Source organism: Lycorma delicatula, chromosome 6, assembly GCF_047948215.1.
Source record: "Lycorma delicatula isolate Av1 chromosome 6, ASM4794821v1, whole genome shotgun sequence".
NCBI classification, from domain to species: Eukaryota; Metazoa; Arthropoda; class Insecta; order Hemiptera; family Fulgoridae; genus Lycorma; species Lycorma delicatula.
The window spans coordinates 153,160,911-153,181,841 of record NC_134460.1 but is presented as its reverse complement, the minus strand read 5'-3'; the positions used below and the strand labels follow the sequence as shown (position 1 = coordinate 153,181,841).

At 31.7% G+C, this 20,931-nt stretch overlaps 1 protein-coding gene across 1 annotated transcript; it reads right to left on the bottom strand.

The window, feature by feature from the left end:
- Positions 1–15,636: 15,636 nt before the first annotated feature.
- Positions 15,637–19,065, bottom strand: LOC142327035 (uncharacterized). Its single transcript, XM_075369800.1, has 2 exons — positions 18,890–19,065; positions 15,637–17,157 (listed from the first exon to the last, which is right to left on the bottom strand). The coding sequence occupies exons 1-2, from the start codon at positions 18,969–18,971 to the stop codon at positions 15,848–15,850; spliced, it is 1,392 nt and encodes a 463-aa protein (XP_075225915.1). The 5' UTR covers positions 18,972–19,065; the 3' UTR covers positions 15,637–15,847.
- Between the last annotated feature and the right edge of the window lie 1,866 nt (positions 19,066–20,931).

Genomic DNA, 20,931 nt, shown 5'->3' with positions numbered 1-20,931 from the left:
ATCAACACTACTGCTCTCTTCGTTATTTATTAGTAAACTTCCTGAAGGAGTGCGCAAATAAATTCTGTATTTTAAATTACTTCTAATTCTATTTTAAAATAAAGTAGGTCATACTTTATTTTTTAAATTATCTAAAACACCCTGATGTAATTTTTGACTTTACAAAAAATTGTAACTATACAATAAAACTCTTAAACTTGCACTTAATGTAGCTGTATTGTGTCGGTTTTCATTCATTTAAAAAGTAATGTTATAATAAATTTATAAATAAACACATTATTTGGGTCATAAATTATAGATCTCCTGAAATCCCTCCAAAAATTCTTTAAAGAAAAAAATTTATCGTTATTAAGTAAAAAAAAGAAACAATAATTTTTCAAAATACAGTTTGGATTTCATTACTTCTGTACAATAATATTCAATATTCTAATACAACTGTGATAAGTTTTTGCAGTTTGATGGAACTGGGTGTTTGAGAAAATGAATAAAAATTTTGAAAATAATGTAAAAATAAATTGAAATACTGAAATGTACTCTAAACAGAATGAGTAAAGTTTTCAGTTTTTGTTAAAACATCAGAAATGCAAGTTTTATGACATCACAACTCCTCAGTTATTCAAGCTGAGCGAAATTAATTTGTGTTTTTACTAATAACTTGCTTGACTAAATTAATTCAATTACAGACACTTAGTTTAAAGATTACTTTATTAAAATAGCTCTAAGTTGCACAATAGTCAAATGTGTGGATAATTTAGATTTAATACATTCTTTAACACGCTGGCTACTAGTAAGTAGACAGAGCAGTTCGTTAGGTACTGTGAGGATTGCCTGCTCTAATCAGGTTTCATAACTTCTGTATCATGAGGAATTCCTCATACATTCCTCATGCATAGTTTTTTTAATACAGAATCACATGAGAGTGGTTCACAGAAACATGTTTTAATCTGTCTTGCAATATACAGAAATTTCAATTTTAATGTTGTTGCAAATGTTTGCCATCTATCACCTTCTTTTACTTGCTTTATTTTAACTCACAATGTTTTTTCAATATTTTTTAGTTTTATTTTTTTCATGTTTGCCATCAAATCTTGCATACTTAATTTAACATACTTCCTGATATTGCCTATTGATGAAATTTCGTACAGTTACTAAGGTCAGGTGACAATACAATATTTCACCATTTCTTTTGCAAACATCCCTCGTACAGGGGTAAATTTGTAAAATGTATATAAGCGACAAAAAAAAGTTTTGTTAATTTACAATTGTATTTCAATAATCAAAAACTTTACTATTTCACTACTTTGTATAGTAAATGTTTGATTAAAATGTGTTTGATATTTTATAAATAAATTAGAAATTTCAATATATGATGTTATCTTTTTGAAAATCAAAATTAATCTACTAATTAACCTCATGCAGTGTATGATAATAATTTGATTAATGTATGACTAAACAGAATAAAGCAAGTTTTTAAACATTCTGTAATATTATTCAGAACAAACTACTTGTTTTCCACCGATCTATATAACTGGATAGGGGATCCCATGTATTGGAATTGATAAAATTTGAAGCATAAACTAGTGCCACTAAATGAGTGGTAGAACTAAATAAAATGAAACGGCGGATACACAGAGGTTAGTGTTAGAGTAGGGATAAAACCACGTTTTAAACCAATGCAGTAGAAATGTTCTGATTTTGAACACTGATCTCTATATAACTATACATCTTATCTCTATACAAATTTTCTACAACTGTCTGTAAATTTCTGCTTGTGTTGCAAAAATGACTTTTCTTTTGGCTATCTGACTGTTTACGCCATTCTGGCATAAAGTTTTTCCGTTATTTCTACGAATTCACAGCTAGGGTAGGTCCCGTTGCTTTGTTACAAGGAATGTTTGAATTCCACTTGGTTTCGTATTGCTGGGTCCGTAAAGTCCACCTGTCTCTATTATTGTTATTGTATTCGAACCTCCCACCGTCATCCTCAGCGACCGCGCCTATTATTCTATCGAGCTATTTCTGACTACCCTTTTCAAACACCCGTTATCTTTTCGTCCTCTTACTAATATACACACACACACTCTCCTGTCCAGTACCTGGATCTGGTTACCCCCGCCTTTTTTCGCCATCTTTTCGACAGAGTACCTCCAACATCTCACCACTGCAGTCGCCTCGGGCAATACTCTCCTGCAAAATCTGTGTTAACATTCACGCTCAAGCAGAATTTCAAACTCATCACAACACATTTGAGATTCCGCGCCTCACTCTACCACTAAACCACATCACGCCGCTGTATTCCTGATTCACCGTGCGGACTACGCCCAGGACTACAGAGGTATTCTTCCGTACTTGCTGTTACGAGGTCATCTCTGGCAAATATTTGGTTGCTACAGGCAAGTTCAGTTTTTCTTTACTCATTACGTTAAACCTTTATGTCATCATTCAAATTTGTGGAACATTCCGTTCATCCTACCTATGCCGTTCAAGTTTCAATTTCACTTTAGTACAGTCACGACAGGTCACTTACAGAAGGCTGTCAATTCAGCTGCAACCCATTTCATGTGCTCAATTAAGTTCAGTGTGATTATATTGTAATTAATTCTTTTGTACTGTAATATTATTGTGTATTTTTCTATGTCAAACTAAAATTACATTTTTACATTATTTAACGTTAAGTTTGTGGTTCATAATTCAGGAAAGGCCAATGCCAATCAAGATTTAATTTAATTTGTTTTTCTAAGTATATAATTGTAAACCTCATTTTAATAATATTATTACTGATATGCTGATTTCAGTTGATATTTCTTATGTGAAATTAAGTTATGTTTATTTCATAATTTCATTTAATTTAAGGTTATGCTTTAACATAAGTTCAGTTGTTTTACATAATTAAAAGTCCAATTTCTTTTGGCAAATACTAGCTGTGTGTTTTTTTTATTTTTTAACTTTACCCAACATAGCTAGTTGTTTTTGGTCCTCCGGGTGCCGGATATCATTCCGGATTTACAGTTCATACTACATTTCTTAAAGTAAATTTTTGTTATAAAATCTCTTTCAAACATTTTTGATCTAAACTCTTTCTATTATAAATACTTTAAATTGTTCTTTCAAATTTAGAATATCTTATATTGTATTGTTTTTAAGCATGTTACTGAAAGTAATGATGTCATGAAAGTAGTAAACAACTACTAATTACAGTAATTATATAATTAATTATTGCTTGTGATAATTTAATATAACGATTATCGTATGTATTAATTCTCTGATAAAAAATTCTTTCTGACTTTATATTATTGTTGTATAATTAAGTTGTTATTTTTAAGAGTGGTATTTCATATTGTATCTAATCTTACTATTTAAATATTTATTGTAAACTTAATGCACAACATGACTCGTGCTCAGGCCACCATCATTTCAGCTAACGCTGCGCTGTTAGCCAAAGCGCAGCTTCGTGTTAACAAACTCAGGAGAATCGTCAACTTTCACGGAATTTCCGTATCTAGTAAACAATTTGATGATATCAAAGCCCTCGATCAACAGGTTTATGGCATCCTCGATGAAATTCTTATTAATAACTCAGAAATAAAAAACCAGTCAGAAATTTGTGATATAAATTTAATCAGCACCGAATGGGATTCATTGTTTTGTCCCATTAAACGTGTAGAATCAGAAACTCCCGATTTAAAACAGAATATCAAACCAGTCTTTCATTCCTTATTAGAGACTCCGAAATTCAAAATTCCCATTTTTTCTGGAAATTTCCACGACTGGATAAATTTTCACAATCTGTTCAAAGGTTCCGTCCATGAAAATTCTCAGTTATCTTCTGAACAAAAACTGCAAATTCTAAGGACACATTTATCTGGTAATGCGCTCCTATTAATTGAATCTCTGCCAATTTCTGCGGAAAATTATCAAGTCGCGTATGACATTTTGATTTCTAGATATGACAACAACCACTTAATTCGCGTTGGTGGACGTCAACAGTCGTCACTGGCCTATGATTCAAAACATCAGCTGTTACTGCCCAAAACTTCCAATTTATCCAAACTTCTCATCAGAAAACATCATCTCGATGGCATGCACTGTGGTCCTCGACACACCCAAGCACTCGTCGCGCAACGTTTTTGGGTCATATCTGCACACACTGTAATTCGTCAAGCCATTAAAAACTGTTTGACTTTTCAACGCTTCAGACCCTTCTCAACCCAACCAATCATGGCTGATCTTCCTGCTGATCGTGTCATTCCTCAACGGGCCTTCTCTGCTGTAGGCACTGACTTTGCCGGACCCTTCCTCTATAAATCTTCTAATTTACGAAACGGCAAAATCCAAAAGGGATATTTGCGTATCTTTATATGTTTGTCCACCAAAGCTGTGCATTTGGAATTTGTTTCTGATCTATCCACTCAAGCCTTCCTCGCATCCTTCCAACGCTTTAGGCCGACCTCATACAGTGTACTCGGACAATGGTACAAATTTCGTCGGCGCTTCGAAGCATTTAAGGGAAGTTTCGAATCTCCTTGCCAATTCCCAAGATCAAATCTCAACCAATCTGTCGTCCCAAGGCGTCACTTGGCATTTTAATCCACCTTATGCTCCCAACTTCGGTGGTCTGTGGGAAGCCGCTGTCAAGTCAGCCAAAACGTTACTACATCGAACCGTCGGTGACGCCCCCTTCACCTTTGAAGAATTTTGCACAATTTTCGCCCGTATTGAGGCAATTATGAATAGCCGACCTCTAACTTCTCTTTCATCGGACCCTGCTGAAGAATCCTGCACGCTTTCCCCTGGACACTTCCTTATCGGATCTCCAATCCTTGGACTTCCCGAAAAACCCATTGGTGTCATCTCGGAAACATTTCCTGGTAAGGATGGTATCTTCCGTGTCATCCGTATCAAACTCTCTTCTGGTTTCATCACTCCTCCTGGAAACAAGATTCCTCCTCTGGTCTTCTCTTCATGATTCTGCTCGCTCGCCCCCCAGTATGTTTACGCCATTCTGGCATAAAGTTTTTCCGTTATTTCTACGAATTCACAGCTAGGGTAGGTCCCGTTGCTTTGTTACAAGGAATGTTTGAATTCCACTTGGTTTCGTATTGCTGGGTCCGTAAAGTCCACCTGTCTCTATTATTGTTATTGTATTCGAACCTCCCACCGTCATCCTCAGCGACCGCGCCTATTATTCTATCGAGCTATTTCTGACTACCCTTTTCAAACACCCGTTATCTTTTCGTCCTCTTACTAATATACACACACACACTCTCCTGTCCAGTACCTGGATCTGGTTACCCCCGCCTTTTTTCGCCATCTTTTCGACAGAGTACCTCCAACATCTCACCACTGCAGTCGCCTCGGGCAATACTCTCCTGCAAAATCTGTGTTAACATTCACGCTCAAGCAGAATTTCAAACTCATCACAACACATTTGAGATTCCGCGCCTCACTCTACCACTAAACCACATCACGCCGCTGTATTCCTGATTCACCGTGCGGACTACGCCCAGGACTACAGAGGTATTCTTCCGTACTTGCTGTTACGAGGTCATCTCTGGCAAATATTTGGTTGCTACAGGCAAGTTCAGTTTTTCTTTACTCATTACGTTAAACCTTTATGTCATCATTCAAATTTGTGGAACATTCCGTTCATCCTACCTATGCCGTTCAAGTTTCAATTTCACTTTAGTACAGTCACGACAGGTCACTTACAGAAGGCTGTCAATTCAGCTGCAACCCATTTCATGTGCTCAATTAAGTTCAGTGTGATTATATTGTAATTAATTCTTTTGTACTGTAATATTATTGTGTATTTTTCTATGTCAAACTAAAATTACATTTTTACATTATTTAACGTTAAGTTTGTGGTTCATAATTCAGGAAAGGCCAATGCCAATCAAGATTTAATTTAATTTGTTTTTCTAAGTATATAATTGTAAACCTCATTTTAATAATATTATTACTGATATGCTGATTTCAGTTGATATTTCTTATGTGAAATTAAGTTATGTTTATTTCATAATTTCATTTAATTTAAGGTTATGCTTTAACATAAGTTCAGTTGTTTTACATAATTAAAAGTCCAATTTCTTTTGGCAAATACTAGCTGTGTGTTTTTTTTATTTTTTAACTTTACCCAACACTGACTTCAGTAAATTAACACCCCTACGATCACAATTACAGTTGCACAAGTATACAATGGTTTTATTTTGTTTCCAGCCGCTCATTCTGCAGCGCTGGAGTATGTTTCAATATTGAACACTTAATTATATTCTATGCCATAAGGATCTCCTATCCAGTTATAAAGAGATCAGTGTTGTTTTCTAATAAATATTCAGAATATTCATCAACTTTGTTGGGTAATGTTGTTCTTTAGAGTTTATTTTGTGCTATTTTTTGTATAGTTTTATGTTGAGTATTTCTAATGTAGTAAATAATAACAGCTAGTATTAGGCTAATTTAGCATTTGTCAAACCATAATATACCTTAAACCTTAAATAGATTTTTTTTTTTTTGTCTTCAGTCATTTGACTGGTTTGATGCAGCTCTCCAAGATTCCCTATCTAGTGCTAGTCGTTTCATTTCAGTATACCCTCTACATCCTACATCCCTAACAATTTGTTTTACATATTCCAAACGTGGCCTGCCTACACAATTTTTCCCTTCTACCTGTCCTTCCAAAATTAAAGCGACTATTCCAGGATGCCTTAGTATGTGGCCTATAAATCTGTCTCTTCTTTTAACTATATTTTTCCAAATGCTTCTTTCTTCATCTATTTGCCGCAATACCTCCTCATTTGTCACTTTATCCACCCGTCTGATTTTTAACATTCTCCTATAGCACCACATTTCAAAAGCTTCTAACCTTTTCTTCTCAGATACTCCGATTGTCCATGTTTCACTTTCATATAAAGCGACACTCCAAACATACACTTTCAAAAATCTTTTCCTCACATTTAAATTAATTTTTGATGTAAACAACTTATATTTCTTACTGAAGGCTCGTTTAGCTTGTGCTATTCAGCATTTTATATCGCTCCTGCTTCGTCCATCTTTAGTAATTCTACTTCCCGAATAACAAAATTCTTCTACCTCCATAATCTTTTCTCCTCCTATTTTCACATTCAGCGGTCCATCTTTGTTATTTCTACTACATTTCATTACTTTTGTTTTGTTCTTGTTTATTTTCATGCGATAGTTCTTGCGTAGGACTTCATCTATGCCGTTCATTGTTTCTTCTAAATCCTTTTTATTCTTGGCTAGAATTACTATATCATCAGCAAATCGTAGCATCTTTATCTTTTCACCTTGTACTGTTACTCCGAATCTAAATTGTTCTTTAACATCATTAACTGCTAGTTCCATGTAAAGATTAAAAAGTAACGGAGATAGAGAACATCCTTGTCGGACTCCCTTTCTTATTATGGCTTCTTTCTTATGTTCTTCAATTGCTACTGTTGCTGTTTGGTTCCTGTACATGTTAGCAATTGTTCTTCTATCTCTGTATTTGAACCCTAATTTTTTTAAAATGCTGAACATTTTATTCCAGTCTACGTTATCGAATGCCTTTTCTAGGTCTATAAACGCCAAGTATGTCGGTTTGTTTTTCTTTAATCTTCCTTCTACTATTAATCTAAGGCCTAAAATTGCTTCCCTTGTCCCTATACTTTTCCTGAAACCAAATTGGTCTTCTCCTAACACTTCCTCCACTCTCCTCTCAATTCTTCTGTATAGAATTCTAGTTAAGATTTTTGATGCATGACTAGTTAAACTAATTGTTCTGTATTCTTCACATTTATCTGCCCCTGATTTCTTTGGTATCATTACTATAACACTTTTTTTGAAGTCTGACGGAAATTCCCCTTTTTCATAAATATTACACACCAGTTTGTATAATCTATCAATCGCCTCCTCCCCTGCACTGCGCAGTAATTCTACAGGTATTCCGTCTATTCCAGGAGCCTTTCTGCCATTTAAATCTTTTAATGCTCTCTTAAATTCAGATCTCAGTATTGTTTCTCCCATTTCATCCTCCTCAACTTCCTCTTCTTCCTCTATAAAACCATTTTCTAATTCATTTCCTCCGTATAACTCTTCAATATATTCCACCCATCTATCGACTTTACCTTTCGTATTATATATAGGTGTACCATCTTTGTTTAACACATTATTAGATTTTAATTTATGTACCCCAAAATTTTCCTTAACTTTCCTGTATGCTACGTCTATTTTACCAATGTTCATTTCTCTTTCCACTTCTGAACACTTTTCTTTAATCCACTCTTCTTTCGCCAGTTTGCACTTCCTGTTTATAGCATTTCTTAATTGCCGATAGTTCCTTTTACTTTCTTCATCACTAGCATTCTTATATTTTCTACGTTCATCCATCAGCTGCAATATATCGTCTGAAACCCAAGGTTTTCTACCAGTTCTCTTTATTCCGCCTAAGTTCGCTTCTGCTGATTTAAGAATTTCCTTTTTAACATTCTCCCATTCTTCTTCTACATTTTCTATCTTATCTTTTTTACTCAGACCTCTAGCGATGTCCTCCTCAAAAATCTTCTTTACCTCCTCTTCCTCAAGCTTCTCTAAATTCCACCGATTCATCTGACACCTTTTCTTCAGGTTTTTAAACCCCAATCTACATTTCATTATCACCAAATTATGGTCGCTATCAATGTCTGCTCCAGGGTAAGTTTTGCAGTCCACGAGTTGATTTCTAAATCTTTGCTTAACCATGATATAATCTATCTGATACCTTGCAGTATCGCCTGGCTTTTTCCAAGTGTATATTCTTCTATTATGATTTTTAAATTGGGTGTTGGCAATTACTAAATTATACTTCGTGCAAAACTCTATAAGTCGGTCCCCTCTTTCATTCCTTTTGCCCAGCCCGTATTCACCCACTATATTTCCTTCCTTGCCTTTTCCAATGCTTGCATTCCAATCTCCAACTATTATTAAATTTTCATCTCCTTTTACGTGTTTAATTGCTTCATCAATCTCTTCGTATACACATTCTACCTCATCATCATCATGGGCGCTTGTAGGCATATAGACGTTAACAATCGTTGTCGGTTTAGGTTTTGAATTTATCCTTATTACAATGACTCTATCGCTATGCGTCTTGAAATACTCCACTCTCCTCCCTATTTTCTTGTTCATCACGAAACCTACTCCTGCCTGCCCATTATTTGACGCTAAGTTAATTACTCTAAAGTCACCCGACCAAAAGTCGCCTTCCTCTTCCCACCGAACCTCACTAATTCCTACTATATCCACGTTTACCCTATCCATTTCCCTTTTTAAATTCTCTAGCCTACCAACCTTTTTTAAGCTTCTAACATTCCACGCTCCGACTCGTAGAATGTTATTTTTAACTTTTCTGGTGACCCCTTCCTTAGTAGTCCCCACCCGGAGATCCGAACGGGGGACTATTTTACCTCCGGAATATTTTACCAAGGAAGGCGCCTCCATTATTGCTTTTGAAAATGCAGAGCCACATTTTCTTGGAAAAAAAAACAGCTGTAGTTTTCCATTGCTTTCAGCTGCGCAGTACTCAGAGGACTGAGTGATGTTGATACGGCCGTTTAAGTCGTCCTGACTCACGCCCCTAACAACTACTGAAAGAGCTGCTGCCCTCTTTCAGGAATCATTCCTTAGTCTGGCTCTCAACAGATACCTCTCCGATATGGTTGCACCTTCGGTCCAGCTATTCTGTATCCCTGAGCACTCAAGCCCCCTCACCAACGGCAAGGTCTCATGATTTATATAGGAGGTTAAATAGATTTAATTAACCTTAAAGAAATTGACAATTTAGTGATGAAAGTGATACTTGTTCAAGTTTTAGGTTAGTGTTCTGATATATACTTTAATATGATAATACATGTTCTACAAGTAAGGGGTATTTATTAACTGTTTTTTATATTATTGAACAATTTTTTTTTAAAATATGGATCTTAAACTAAGTTGTAGTAGTTACAAGCAGTAAACGACCAAGTAAGATATTATCATTTAATGAATTCTTACATGCTTTTCAAGAGATTGATGATGAAGGGAATTTATTTTCTGTATCTGGCTCAGAATTCCAGGCAGATGAAGAAAATTTATTATCAAACTCTTCATTAGAATATGATAATAATAACAGTTTACACGACACTACTCTTCCACAACCTCACTCACAGATATTTCCAGATGAATGGCAGGAAGTTGAAGCTGGTAAATTACCTTTACATATAACTTTTACAGGCAGGGAAAATTATAATTATGATAAAAGTTATCGACATAATAAAGAAAATTTGTTGATAGTTCAAATTTATAAGCAATTTTTTACTACTCGAATATTAAAAATTTTACTTGTAGAAACCAATAAAAATGCACTAAATTATTTACAGAATATTATATACACTCATTCTCAGTTGAAGTGGAATAACTAACACATGTGAAGAAGAAATTTGGAAGGAAATTCTTTGCAATTATCATATATATTGGGCTAGTTAAATATTCCAAGATATCTGATTATTTGTCTACCAATATTCTATATAAAAACTGTGTCATACCAGAGGTAAAGAGTCACAACAGGTTTCAATCGATTCTGACATTTGTTAATTTTATAGAAAACAGACCAGCAACTGATGATAGGTTGTACAATTACGCAATCTGTTTGATATCATTCATGAAAGGTTTGCTAGTGAGTACACCCCAGGAGAGATAGATGCTGTTCGATGAGATTATGATCCCTTTCAGAAGAAGTTTACTGTTTTTGCAATATTTACCAAACAAGTCTCATAAATATGGAATTAAGATGTGTAAATTGAATTTAGTTGAGGTGTGGCAGAAATTTTTGTACTTCAACTAATAGAAGAATTTTTGTTTGAAGGTCGCACCATAATTTGTGACAATTACTATACGCCTGTGCCATTAGCAATTCATTGTTCCAAATGAATACTCATTTGCTAGACATACTTCAAAGCAACTGAAAACTTTTACCTACTGAATTAATAGAGCAAAAAATAAAAAAAGGACAGATAGTTGAGAAACAAAATTCAAGTGGAACTGTAGTTGCAAAATAGCAGGATAGGTGTGATTTGGCTTGTCTGGCATTTCTCTCACCACCACCCCATTTGGTTGTCCTAAGCATAAGACCAAATGTCCATGCCACAAACAGCTATTGTGCTTCAAAACGGTTTAGCAACCAATAACCTAATTAGCTCCTAGAGTTTACCTAACTGTGCGAGCAGAATAAGCATGGTGCCCTACACCATTCGCTTGTGTGTCCCACTGCTCACTTGTCATATATTACTAAAATGAGTAGGTGCATCCCATCTACATACTAAAATATGACTTGTCAATAAATTAAAATTTATTCCATCAAGGACAGCAATTCACTGCCATGCCTAGGTCACTTAATGCAGGCAAGTGCCTGTTCACCAGACTGTAGGTTCACAGCAGTAGGAGTTTTATATCTCTTAAATTACTGATGCCGGTTGAACAAGTAACAACAGCATCAAGGAACTCACACACGGTCCAACAATGCGGCTCACGCCACACTGACTCATTGCTTATGAGTAACCAATTTTCCCCTTGATCTCTACGTTCCAGGATGGCCTGAGTTCTGCCCCCTCCCCCCCAAGAGCTGAGCAGGCAAACATCAAGTGTTTGTTCAACTGAACCTCCCTGTAGACGCACAGCTCATCAGCTGCCAGGCGGAACCGAAACATTTACTGGTTCAAATTCGTGTGGAGGGAGAGCACTTGGACTTCCAAGTGGTTTTTAAGGACCATTGTCCTTAAAAACAAACTAGAGGCGTACCATTCCCCAAGTCCTGTATAAAGCTTTTCCTAAGCTTGTGTATCACAGAGACGGCATTCGCTGCAACTTGCCTAATGTGGTTGCTAAACAGCAACTTCTCATCAAACATCAGGATAGGCATGATGTCCATTTCCTTACCACAAAACACACATTAGAAATGAAATCAACTGGTAAAAGTAATAGATCCGGAGAACCTGTCACAAACTTGCATCATAATACACTACAATAAAGGTAGGTATCAAATGACTAATTACTTTTCACTACTCCATAAAACAATTAGGCGTTACCATAAGGTGGCATTTGAAGTATTGTTAAATATTTCTATTGTAAATACATGATTAATTTATAACCATTTTCAAGGAAAACAAAAATCTATTGCTGAATTTAATGCAGAATTAGTCCTACATATTATGGAAATTGATCAAAATGGAGATCCAACTAATAAAATAAATATGATAAGAGTTGATGAGAAACATCCTCATAAAATCAGAAAAGGACAAAAGAAGTCGTATTATGATAAGGTGTGTATACTGTTATACAGGCATCGCTAGAAAAGAAAGAGAGATAGATCACAAAACAGTCAAATATGTCTCAACCAAGTGCAAAATCTGTAAAAAATTTATGTGTTTAACACAATTCATGTGCAAAAAATTTAAGTGCAAAGACTCATTAAAAATATTTATAATGAAACTATCTATAAAAGTAAAATATTGTTATAATTGCTTAAAAAAAACATTGCATAATTTTTTACCTTCTTGTTCAATTTGTTTATAATATCTTTTTAATGAGGACCATCAGCACTCCTCATGGTATACAAAAAATAACTCTTTACTGGTGTACCGTGAGAAATGCCATCTAGGTCACATCTTTTTTCATTGTGCTTAATATTTTTTTACCTTTCACATGTTGTCATTAATAAAATAAAGTTTTCTTATCAATTTTCAACAGTTATTAGGTTTGGTACCTGACTAATGTTGCTATGAAATTCATTGGGAACCAGTGAATAAGAGTTGAGGATTGCAGGCAATCAAAAAACCAGTTTACCTTGAAAAATACTGTATCAACAAAAGATAAGCTTTTCTATTTATGATTAATTAAATAAAGTAATCACATATGTATTAAATATTTTTTTTGTTCTATTCTTAATTTTTATATTGCAATTTATTCAACTTGTGAACAATAAGCAATCCCTTTGCCCAAAGAAGTGAGGATGATATTTATAATATATAAATGAGGTGGGAGCCTTTTACGGGCTCAAGTCAACCATTCCAGAAATGTGTATATAATTGAACCTCAACCACCAAATTACATTGATATCCACTGTCTAGTATTAAATTCCATATAAAAGTAACTTACTTTTATTTACTAGGATTTGAACCTCAGATCCTTTGATCAGCTGATGACAACTTTACTACTAGGCCAATTTGATGGATTATTAAAAATAGTAAATAATAATACATCATTATTATTATATATTATATATATATATATATTACTGTAAATTTATATATATATAATATTTCTGAAAATTCAAATAATTCATCAACATACTAACCACTGTGCCAATCAACCTCAAAAAAATAACCATCAAACACAGTAACAGAAAACCTAAAAAACTAATACCAAAAGTCGACTTTTGTGGGATTCTGCATCATCAGTCAAAATTCTATAATTACATACAAAAAAAAAAGTAAATAAATAAAAACTTACAAATTTAGGGTTGTTAGGGTTATTTTCTATATTTTTAAGTTTTTTTATTCATTTTTTGTTTGATGTAATTGTAGAATTTTGTACTGACTGATGATGCGGAATCCCACAAAAGTCAACTTTTGATATTAGTTTTTTAGGTTTTCTGTTACTGTGTTTGGTGGTTATTTTGTTATTTGAGATATATAATATTACATAAATTAATACCAACAAAAATTCCCTAATAGAAGAACCCCAAGTCTGAAAACCTTTGCTTCACCATTTACTGTACAACTGTTTCTTTTCGGTCATGTTTGTATTCTGTTAAATGCCAAGAACAACATCGTGCTGATGAAGAGCAAAATGTAATTTAACAAATTCAGTGCAACCTGGGGCTCAGTACTAAACAAATTTCAAATCACACTGGTTTGTCGCACACTGCAGTACGGTGAATACTTCGTAAAGGAAATCTCTACCAAGATTTTCCTATACCATTTGTAGGAGATTCACTACTTTATCTTTTTTATTTAGTTCATCCTCCGGGACCACCTTTAGGTACTGCTTCGGAGGACGAGATGAATGATTTGTAGCATGAGTGAAAACGCCATACCTGACCAAGATTCGTACCCAGGACCTCCAGATCACTACTTCTGTCTGGAAACTTTCTGATGCACTACCAAAATTTCTGCCAGTGGATTAAGACAATCATCACAAAGTAAATTCTATTTTATTTACTGATGAGGCAATTTTTTCAAGAGAATTAGTCACCTCTTTATAAGGTGTTCCACTATTAATGAACCAAGAAATGATTTTTAAATATTGACCTCTTCCTCATTTTTTGTCAAGATGTTAGGAATTATTTGAATTAAGATTTATAAACAACTGAACTGAGCGCGACAATTTAATTAATTGGCCTCCTACAACAAATGACCTCACACCAACAGACTATTCTTGTGGTGTCACATGAAATAGTTACTAGATGAACAAAAAGTAACAAGAAATAAAGAATTAGTGATAAGAATTTTCAGTGAAGTCGAAATTACTACTAATCTTAAAGAGCCACCAAAGAAGTTAAACCAACTGGATTACTGTGTAAACAGTGAAATATGTAACTTGAACAACAGTTATTGAAATGGAAAGTTTGTGATATGTTTTTATTTTTAAAAATTGATTTTGTTCCTAGATATTTTTCAATAGATAATCAATTATTCTTTCTGTTTAAAATTATGACTCTATTTTTATGCCATGTTACAATCAATTTATTTTTAATAAGTCAAATTTTTTAAACTTTTTTCCTGTTAAGTTGACATTGTTTTTTATAAATTTTTTAAAATGGCATTCTAAAACAAATTTTTATTTGTTTTCTGGCAATTTAAATGAGTTATTAAAAAATTGTTTTGCAACCACAATATTTTGTATTTTACAATAATTTTCACAGAATTGGTGTAGATGAGTTCTGCAAAAAATAAAATGACTGTAAAATAATATTGGTTTGAATAATTTGGATGACTACATTTCAAAATTTGTTTAATGTTTGAGTTAAAATTAAACTGTAGTCAGATATCTTCTTAATAAAACTACTCATTCTTCCTTCCTTTGCTATAATTTGCAGCTATGTTGTATAGTTTTACCATTTAAAATGAATTAAAATCTTAAAAAAGTAAATATAGCCTGTTCTTCAAGTCTCCTATTTATTTTTAACAAAATATGTTACATCACCTGAAGTGATTGTAAGTAAAGCATTTGATTTCATTATCAGACAAACATTTGATTTCAAGCTTATTATTTTTTAATTAAATCTTTTTTTTTTAATTGTCACATTAGTCTGAGTCGTACGTATTACTTATATTTGTTTTGACTCTGACAATCTAAATTTTAAGGTTAACTCTTTAATTAACGTAAGTATCAGTTTATTATAAAACTTTATATTTACAGCAGGAATAACAAATACAATAAAAATATTAAAATTAAAACAAAATATATAAACATACAAAAACTTCCTTCAAAAAAAGGAACTTTTTTAGAAGAAAATTATTTAGAGAAAAATAAAATTTTAACATGCGATTCTGGTGTAAACTAATTCTATTAATTATCTAAGTACACCCTTATCAATAGTAAAAACATTTTTTATTGTCCTGTCAAAATTGTAACTTCTTTTTAAATAATTTAAGAATTTCAAAAAAAGATGGAATAAATTATTTTTATACTTTATCAAGGTTTTTCTCAGAAATCTTTCCTAAAATGATTGTACCTTTTTAATGGGCTATATATTACTTATATTAATTTATTTATGTTTGTTTCTATTTGCTTTGATTCCTGTTATGTAGCACACTTTAGCTTTTATTAACAGGAATTACTTATCAATAAGGTGCTTTTTCATTACGTTATTTGAAAAATATTTATTGTATTTTATGCGATTGTGAAAAGAATGTTTTGGAAAATCTGGCTCAATGCCGTTATCATCATTTTGATCATTATACTTTCTATTCAATTTTGTGTTCAGATACTTACTTTTAATTCTTTGCCATAGTGCTGTTTTATTTCTGTAATTTTCATCCCTTTTTCTGTTTAAAAATAAAAAATCATCTAAATTATGCTGCTTCTCAGAAGTTGTTTTATGTTTTATAGTTTTAATCAACTTACAAGCTTTTTTAGGTTGTAAAACATTACTGAATTTTACATTTCGGTAACCATATTTGTCTCTAAAATAAGGACTAATCACATCAAACGTACTTTCTGTAGAACATGTTTTATTAGCTCCACAACAAGTTAAACAAATTGTTACACTTGTTAACTTAAAATCAGATTTATCATCAATATCTTTATCATTCATAATTGTGTTATCATTTATATCTAATGAATTGCTGCTTTCAGGAGGATTCAGTTCGGTGGAAGAAGTGGATGTTTTATTTGCTCCTCCGCATGTTGAGCATATAGGTCTGGTAAAATCTAAGTCTAAGTTCTCTTTTTGAGTTTTCTTAAGCCCATCATTTTTTTTTAAAGATTTTGTTGCATAAGCAGAAAACTCTTCTGTTTCTAGCTCTTCAGCACTACTTACATTATCATTACAAGTAAAACATAATGGAATTTTTAATAATCTTTCTGTTATCGAATTAAATTTACTTAGCATTTCTTTATTGTGTAATTTATGATCATGCACATCAAATATCTTTGGATCATCATTGTTAAATGTTTTATTATTATCATGAGAATCCTGCATTTGTTTCTTTATCTTTTGGATGTTATATAATTTATCGAGTAAATTTTTTTTGCTGAAATTTAAACTGTTTTGCACAGGTTGTATGTCGTATAAAATTTGGGAATTATTTGCAGATGAACATACATTTTGAACTGATTTTGAATAAACTGAAACTTCAGTAGGATATTCTGTATTCCCAGACGTCGCTTCAATAAGTTTTAAGTATTCTTTGGCTGCAGTTTTTGAAGGTTGCTTTTCTGATGGTTTCATCACATGCTTCATTTGTTTACCTGATTTTGAGTTATTAATTGATTCTAATTGATCATTTTTAATTTGTATAGAATTATTAGTAAATAATGTCAAATTTACGACCGTTATATTCCAGATGTCTCTTTTAGACTTCACTTTTGATAGTAGTTTCTCAGTATTTTCTAAAAACTTTACATTTGTACCACAATTATCAGCTAAACAAAAAAAAAAAATTAAGAAGAAATCAGGAAAAAATTTCTTACAGTTAGATGTTTAATACAGATTTTATTGAAAAATTTTAAAAATATTATGTAACATGCAATAATCTACAAACGCTTAAAATTTTAGTTTCTACTAACAGGAAATTGCTGGCATTGATCTTCTGTACTATATCAAAAAATGAATAAGTACAGCATTGCCTTCAATCAAAGAATTTACTGAACGACTTCATTTCTAAAAAGCTGTAGTTTTCTGGCGCAGGATAACTTCTATAATAAAAAAAAAAATTCTCAATATACTTCAAATGTGTTTTAAAGTATCAACATAATCCATCGTTACATAACTGAAAGGGGGCAAACAAGTAATCTGTTGCCTAATACCATCTGTATTAGTATTTTTATGGCTGCAATGCATACAGTGCACACTTAGGTATATGTTGACCAGAGTAAGGGTTGCTTTCTTTGAGAATAAATGTTTGCTTTGTAGCCAGTCAACATGGTGAACAGAGCTAAATGGTGTGGTGTTGCTCATGGGCTTGGCATGCTGATACTTAACAATGTATTTGGCTCTGTGAAAAAGGCAATGAGAAAACCCTTTTCATGGTTTCACTGGTGATAAGATGAAGGTGGGAATGCTGTGGTAAATAATTAAGTTTAATTACTTGTATTTATGTACATTACATTTTTTTTTACATGAGTCTTGTTTCAAGATGACTTTTTAGTGGTTTTCGAAAATAAACTAATGTGTGTGCTTGTGTATATATATATATATATATTATATTTATATATAAATTTTAAATACCTTTAAAAAATTAAAAAAAAGCATTATATACAAATACTATAAACAAGATTGTTACCCTCACGTTCTTTAATTATCCTTTATTAAAAAACAATGTTTTTTTCAGTTTTTTAATTTTTTAATATTTATCTCTTGTTTTCATCTTAATTTTTATGACATTTTTATCTTTATTTTCTTACATCCTCAATTATTTTTTCATTAATCATATTTGGCATTAAGATTCATAATTGTATATATTCAAGCAAATCAAAAACTGGTCTTTCCAATGATTAAAATTCATCTTTGTAACAAATCAGAGGCTGATAATTTTAAATTGTTCTCTTTAGAGGGCAAAATTTTAAGTATTTATCCCAGATTTGTTTTACATTGACTGGGAAAAGAAATTATATTCACATAGAAAAACTTTTCATCAAAGCAGAGGGGTAAATAATTTACTCACTGTATATGCAAATAAGAGGTGTTATAGAATACATTATTACTGGGAAGCACTGTGTAGGTGCTGATCTTTCAAGTACAATTTATAAATTACATTCATGAATTTTTTAATAATTTTTTTCAAGTCTGATTGGGTCGGTCTATAATATCAGATAAATCACTTCATTTTAACATGTAAAAACAGTAACTGTATTTTATATCTAACATTTGAATACAGTTACTATCTATCACTATCATTCAAAAAAATAAATAAAATGAACAACCACGACTGAGCTTTTGGTATGAAATCCATGCGACTAGCAACCAATTTTTAACAAAGGGTATTCAGTAAGATTACAAGACTTTTAAATTCTCTTTATATAATTCTTATTCAATATTTCTATTAAAAAAATTATGTTCAAAATGAACAATCATTATAATCTAAAGAGAACAGTAAAGCAATAAAATGTTAGGTTATCACAATAAAAGCAAAATTAAAATAATCATTAGACACACCTTTTGTTATAACATACAGTTCACAAAGAGATATCTGAATACACGTAAATAAAATAAAATTAATAAATTTTGATTTAATCATTAAAATAAATTAAACAATGCGCATTATTTTAAATAAAATATACTATTAGATCATAAATGCATTACTATTACATTTTTGTATCACATAAACAAACTATATACAGACTTCATGCTTATTCATTTTTAAACACATGAGAATATTGAAAGTAAAAAAAAAATATTGTTGAGCAGCTGTTTAAACGAAAGAAACTTGCAGTTTGCTAGTCTATTCAAACTTTATGTTTTGCCAAACACACTGAAGTTCTTTTTTGTTTAAACTATTCATTTTGTTTAAAATGTTTAATAGTTTTTTTTTTTTTTGTTTTCTAAGCTCATAGATCATAAAACATTTTTAAACAAAAGATTTCATTTTAGTTTATATTTTGAAGATAAAGATTCATGCCGTTTTGTTTTTTTGCAAAAGGCCTTTTTTTTTTAATGGCAGAGTTTTTCATAGAAAAAACTTTGCCATTATAAAAAAAAAGGCCTTTATATGTTAATATATGTATGCCATACCACATATTTTTAATGTGTAAAAAACTGAATTTAGATTGTTTGTGTTTGGTTCTGAAAAAAAAAAATCAAAATTCAGAGAACTGAAAAAGTACAATTTTTATACTTTTTAAAATCATTTAAATAATTTTTTTAATCTTATTTCCACCCAAACCCAAAATTGCTTAATTAAAATTAAAATTTGTTTAACTTAAAAGAAATGCGATATCAAATAACCTGTTGTAAAGTTAAAAAAAATAAAATTATAATAAATTTTCCTCTTCCTGCTTTAATAAAGACTGCTTATTTACATAAATGGACAGAAGTTATAGGCAATGAATGAATAAAAAAATAGAGGGGTAGCAATATGGCACAGAGTATGTTATATAATGTAAGACTGATTATCTTGAAGTTTTAATCTTCCAATTATCCAATTATTAGAAAATTAAAACTAAGTTTTTTCTAAAAGTAAAAACTAAAGATACTATTATCATTATCCAGATATGTTTTGTAGTCAATTAAAATATTTTTTTTTTGTTATCACAGATCGTTGGGAGTGGGATGGGCAAACAATTTTTATAATGGTTTGAAGGCCTATTGATGTAACGTAGATGTTAATGTAGGTACAGACTCCATTATTACCTTTTTTGAGGCAAAATATAGCTAAAGAAAGAAAAATCAACAGACATTTTTGCATGGTAGAGGTGAATATTAAATAAATTTTTTTGCATCTGTGATCAAGATAAAAAAAAATTCAGCTTTTGTAAGAAACATGTTTTGTGTAAGTGCTCCAGTAAAGATTTTAAATTCTATTTCAGCCAAAACTTACCAACCCTTTTTCCAATCTTTGCAAAAATTTAATACATTCTTTCTCCTGAAGGTAGTACCTGTAAACAGAGTTTGGAGAAATCATTCGACGGGGTCCAGAGTTATAATATCAAATACTGGCCAATATACGTACATGAAAACATCTGACTGACAAAAACAAATTTTTTGGATTTGGAGCAATGGAATAAACAATTTTTTTTCATAGATCTATAATTTATTTAAATCTTTTGTTAATTTTTTTTTATATGTCTCCTTGAGGCACAAAAACGTTTTTAAAACCAATTTTTTATTAGATTTTTTTTTTACCACTGATGTATATAATTTCCTGTTGTAGCTACAGCTACTATAGCAGCATATATCGCTATAACTGAGAAATTAAAAACTTGGTTTTGTGTGAAAACAGAACTTGTCAAAATTTAGCTAAATTTTCCAGCAATCATTACTAAATGACATCAATATCGTTTTTGTAGAAAAAGATGGTCTTGTTCAGCAATGTCAGGAACTTAAAAATCAAAAATGATTACAAGGGTGATTATCAAAGTACAATGTTTTTTATATTTTACATAAAGAAAACAAGCCAGATTCACAATAATGAAATTTAATAAGCAAATAATACAAATATTTAAGGAACTGAATGTAATTCTAAAATCTATATTTGATTC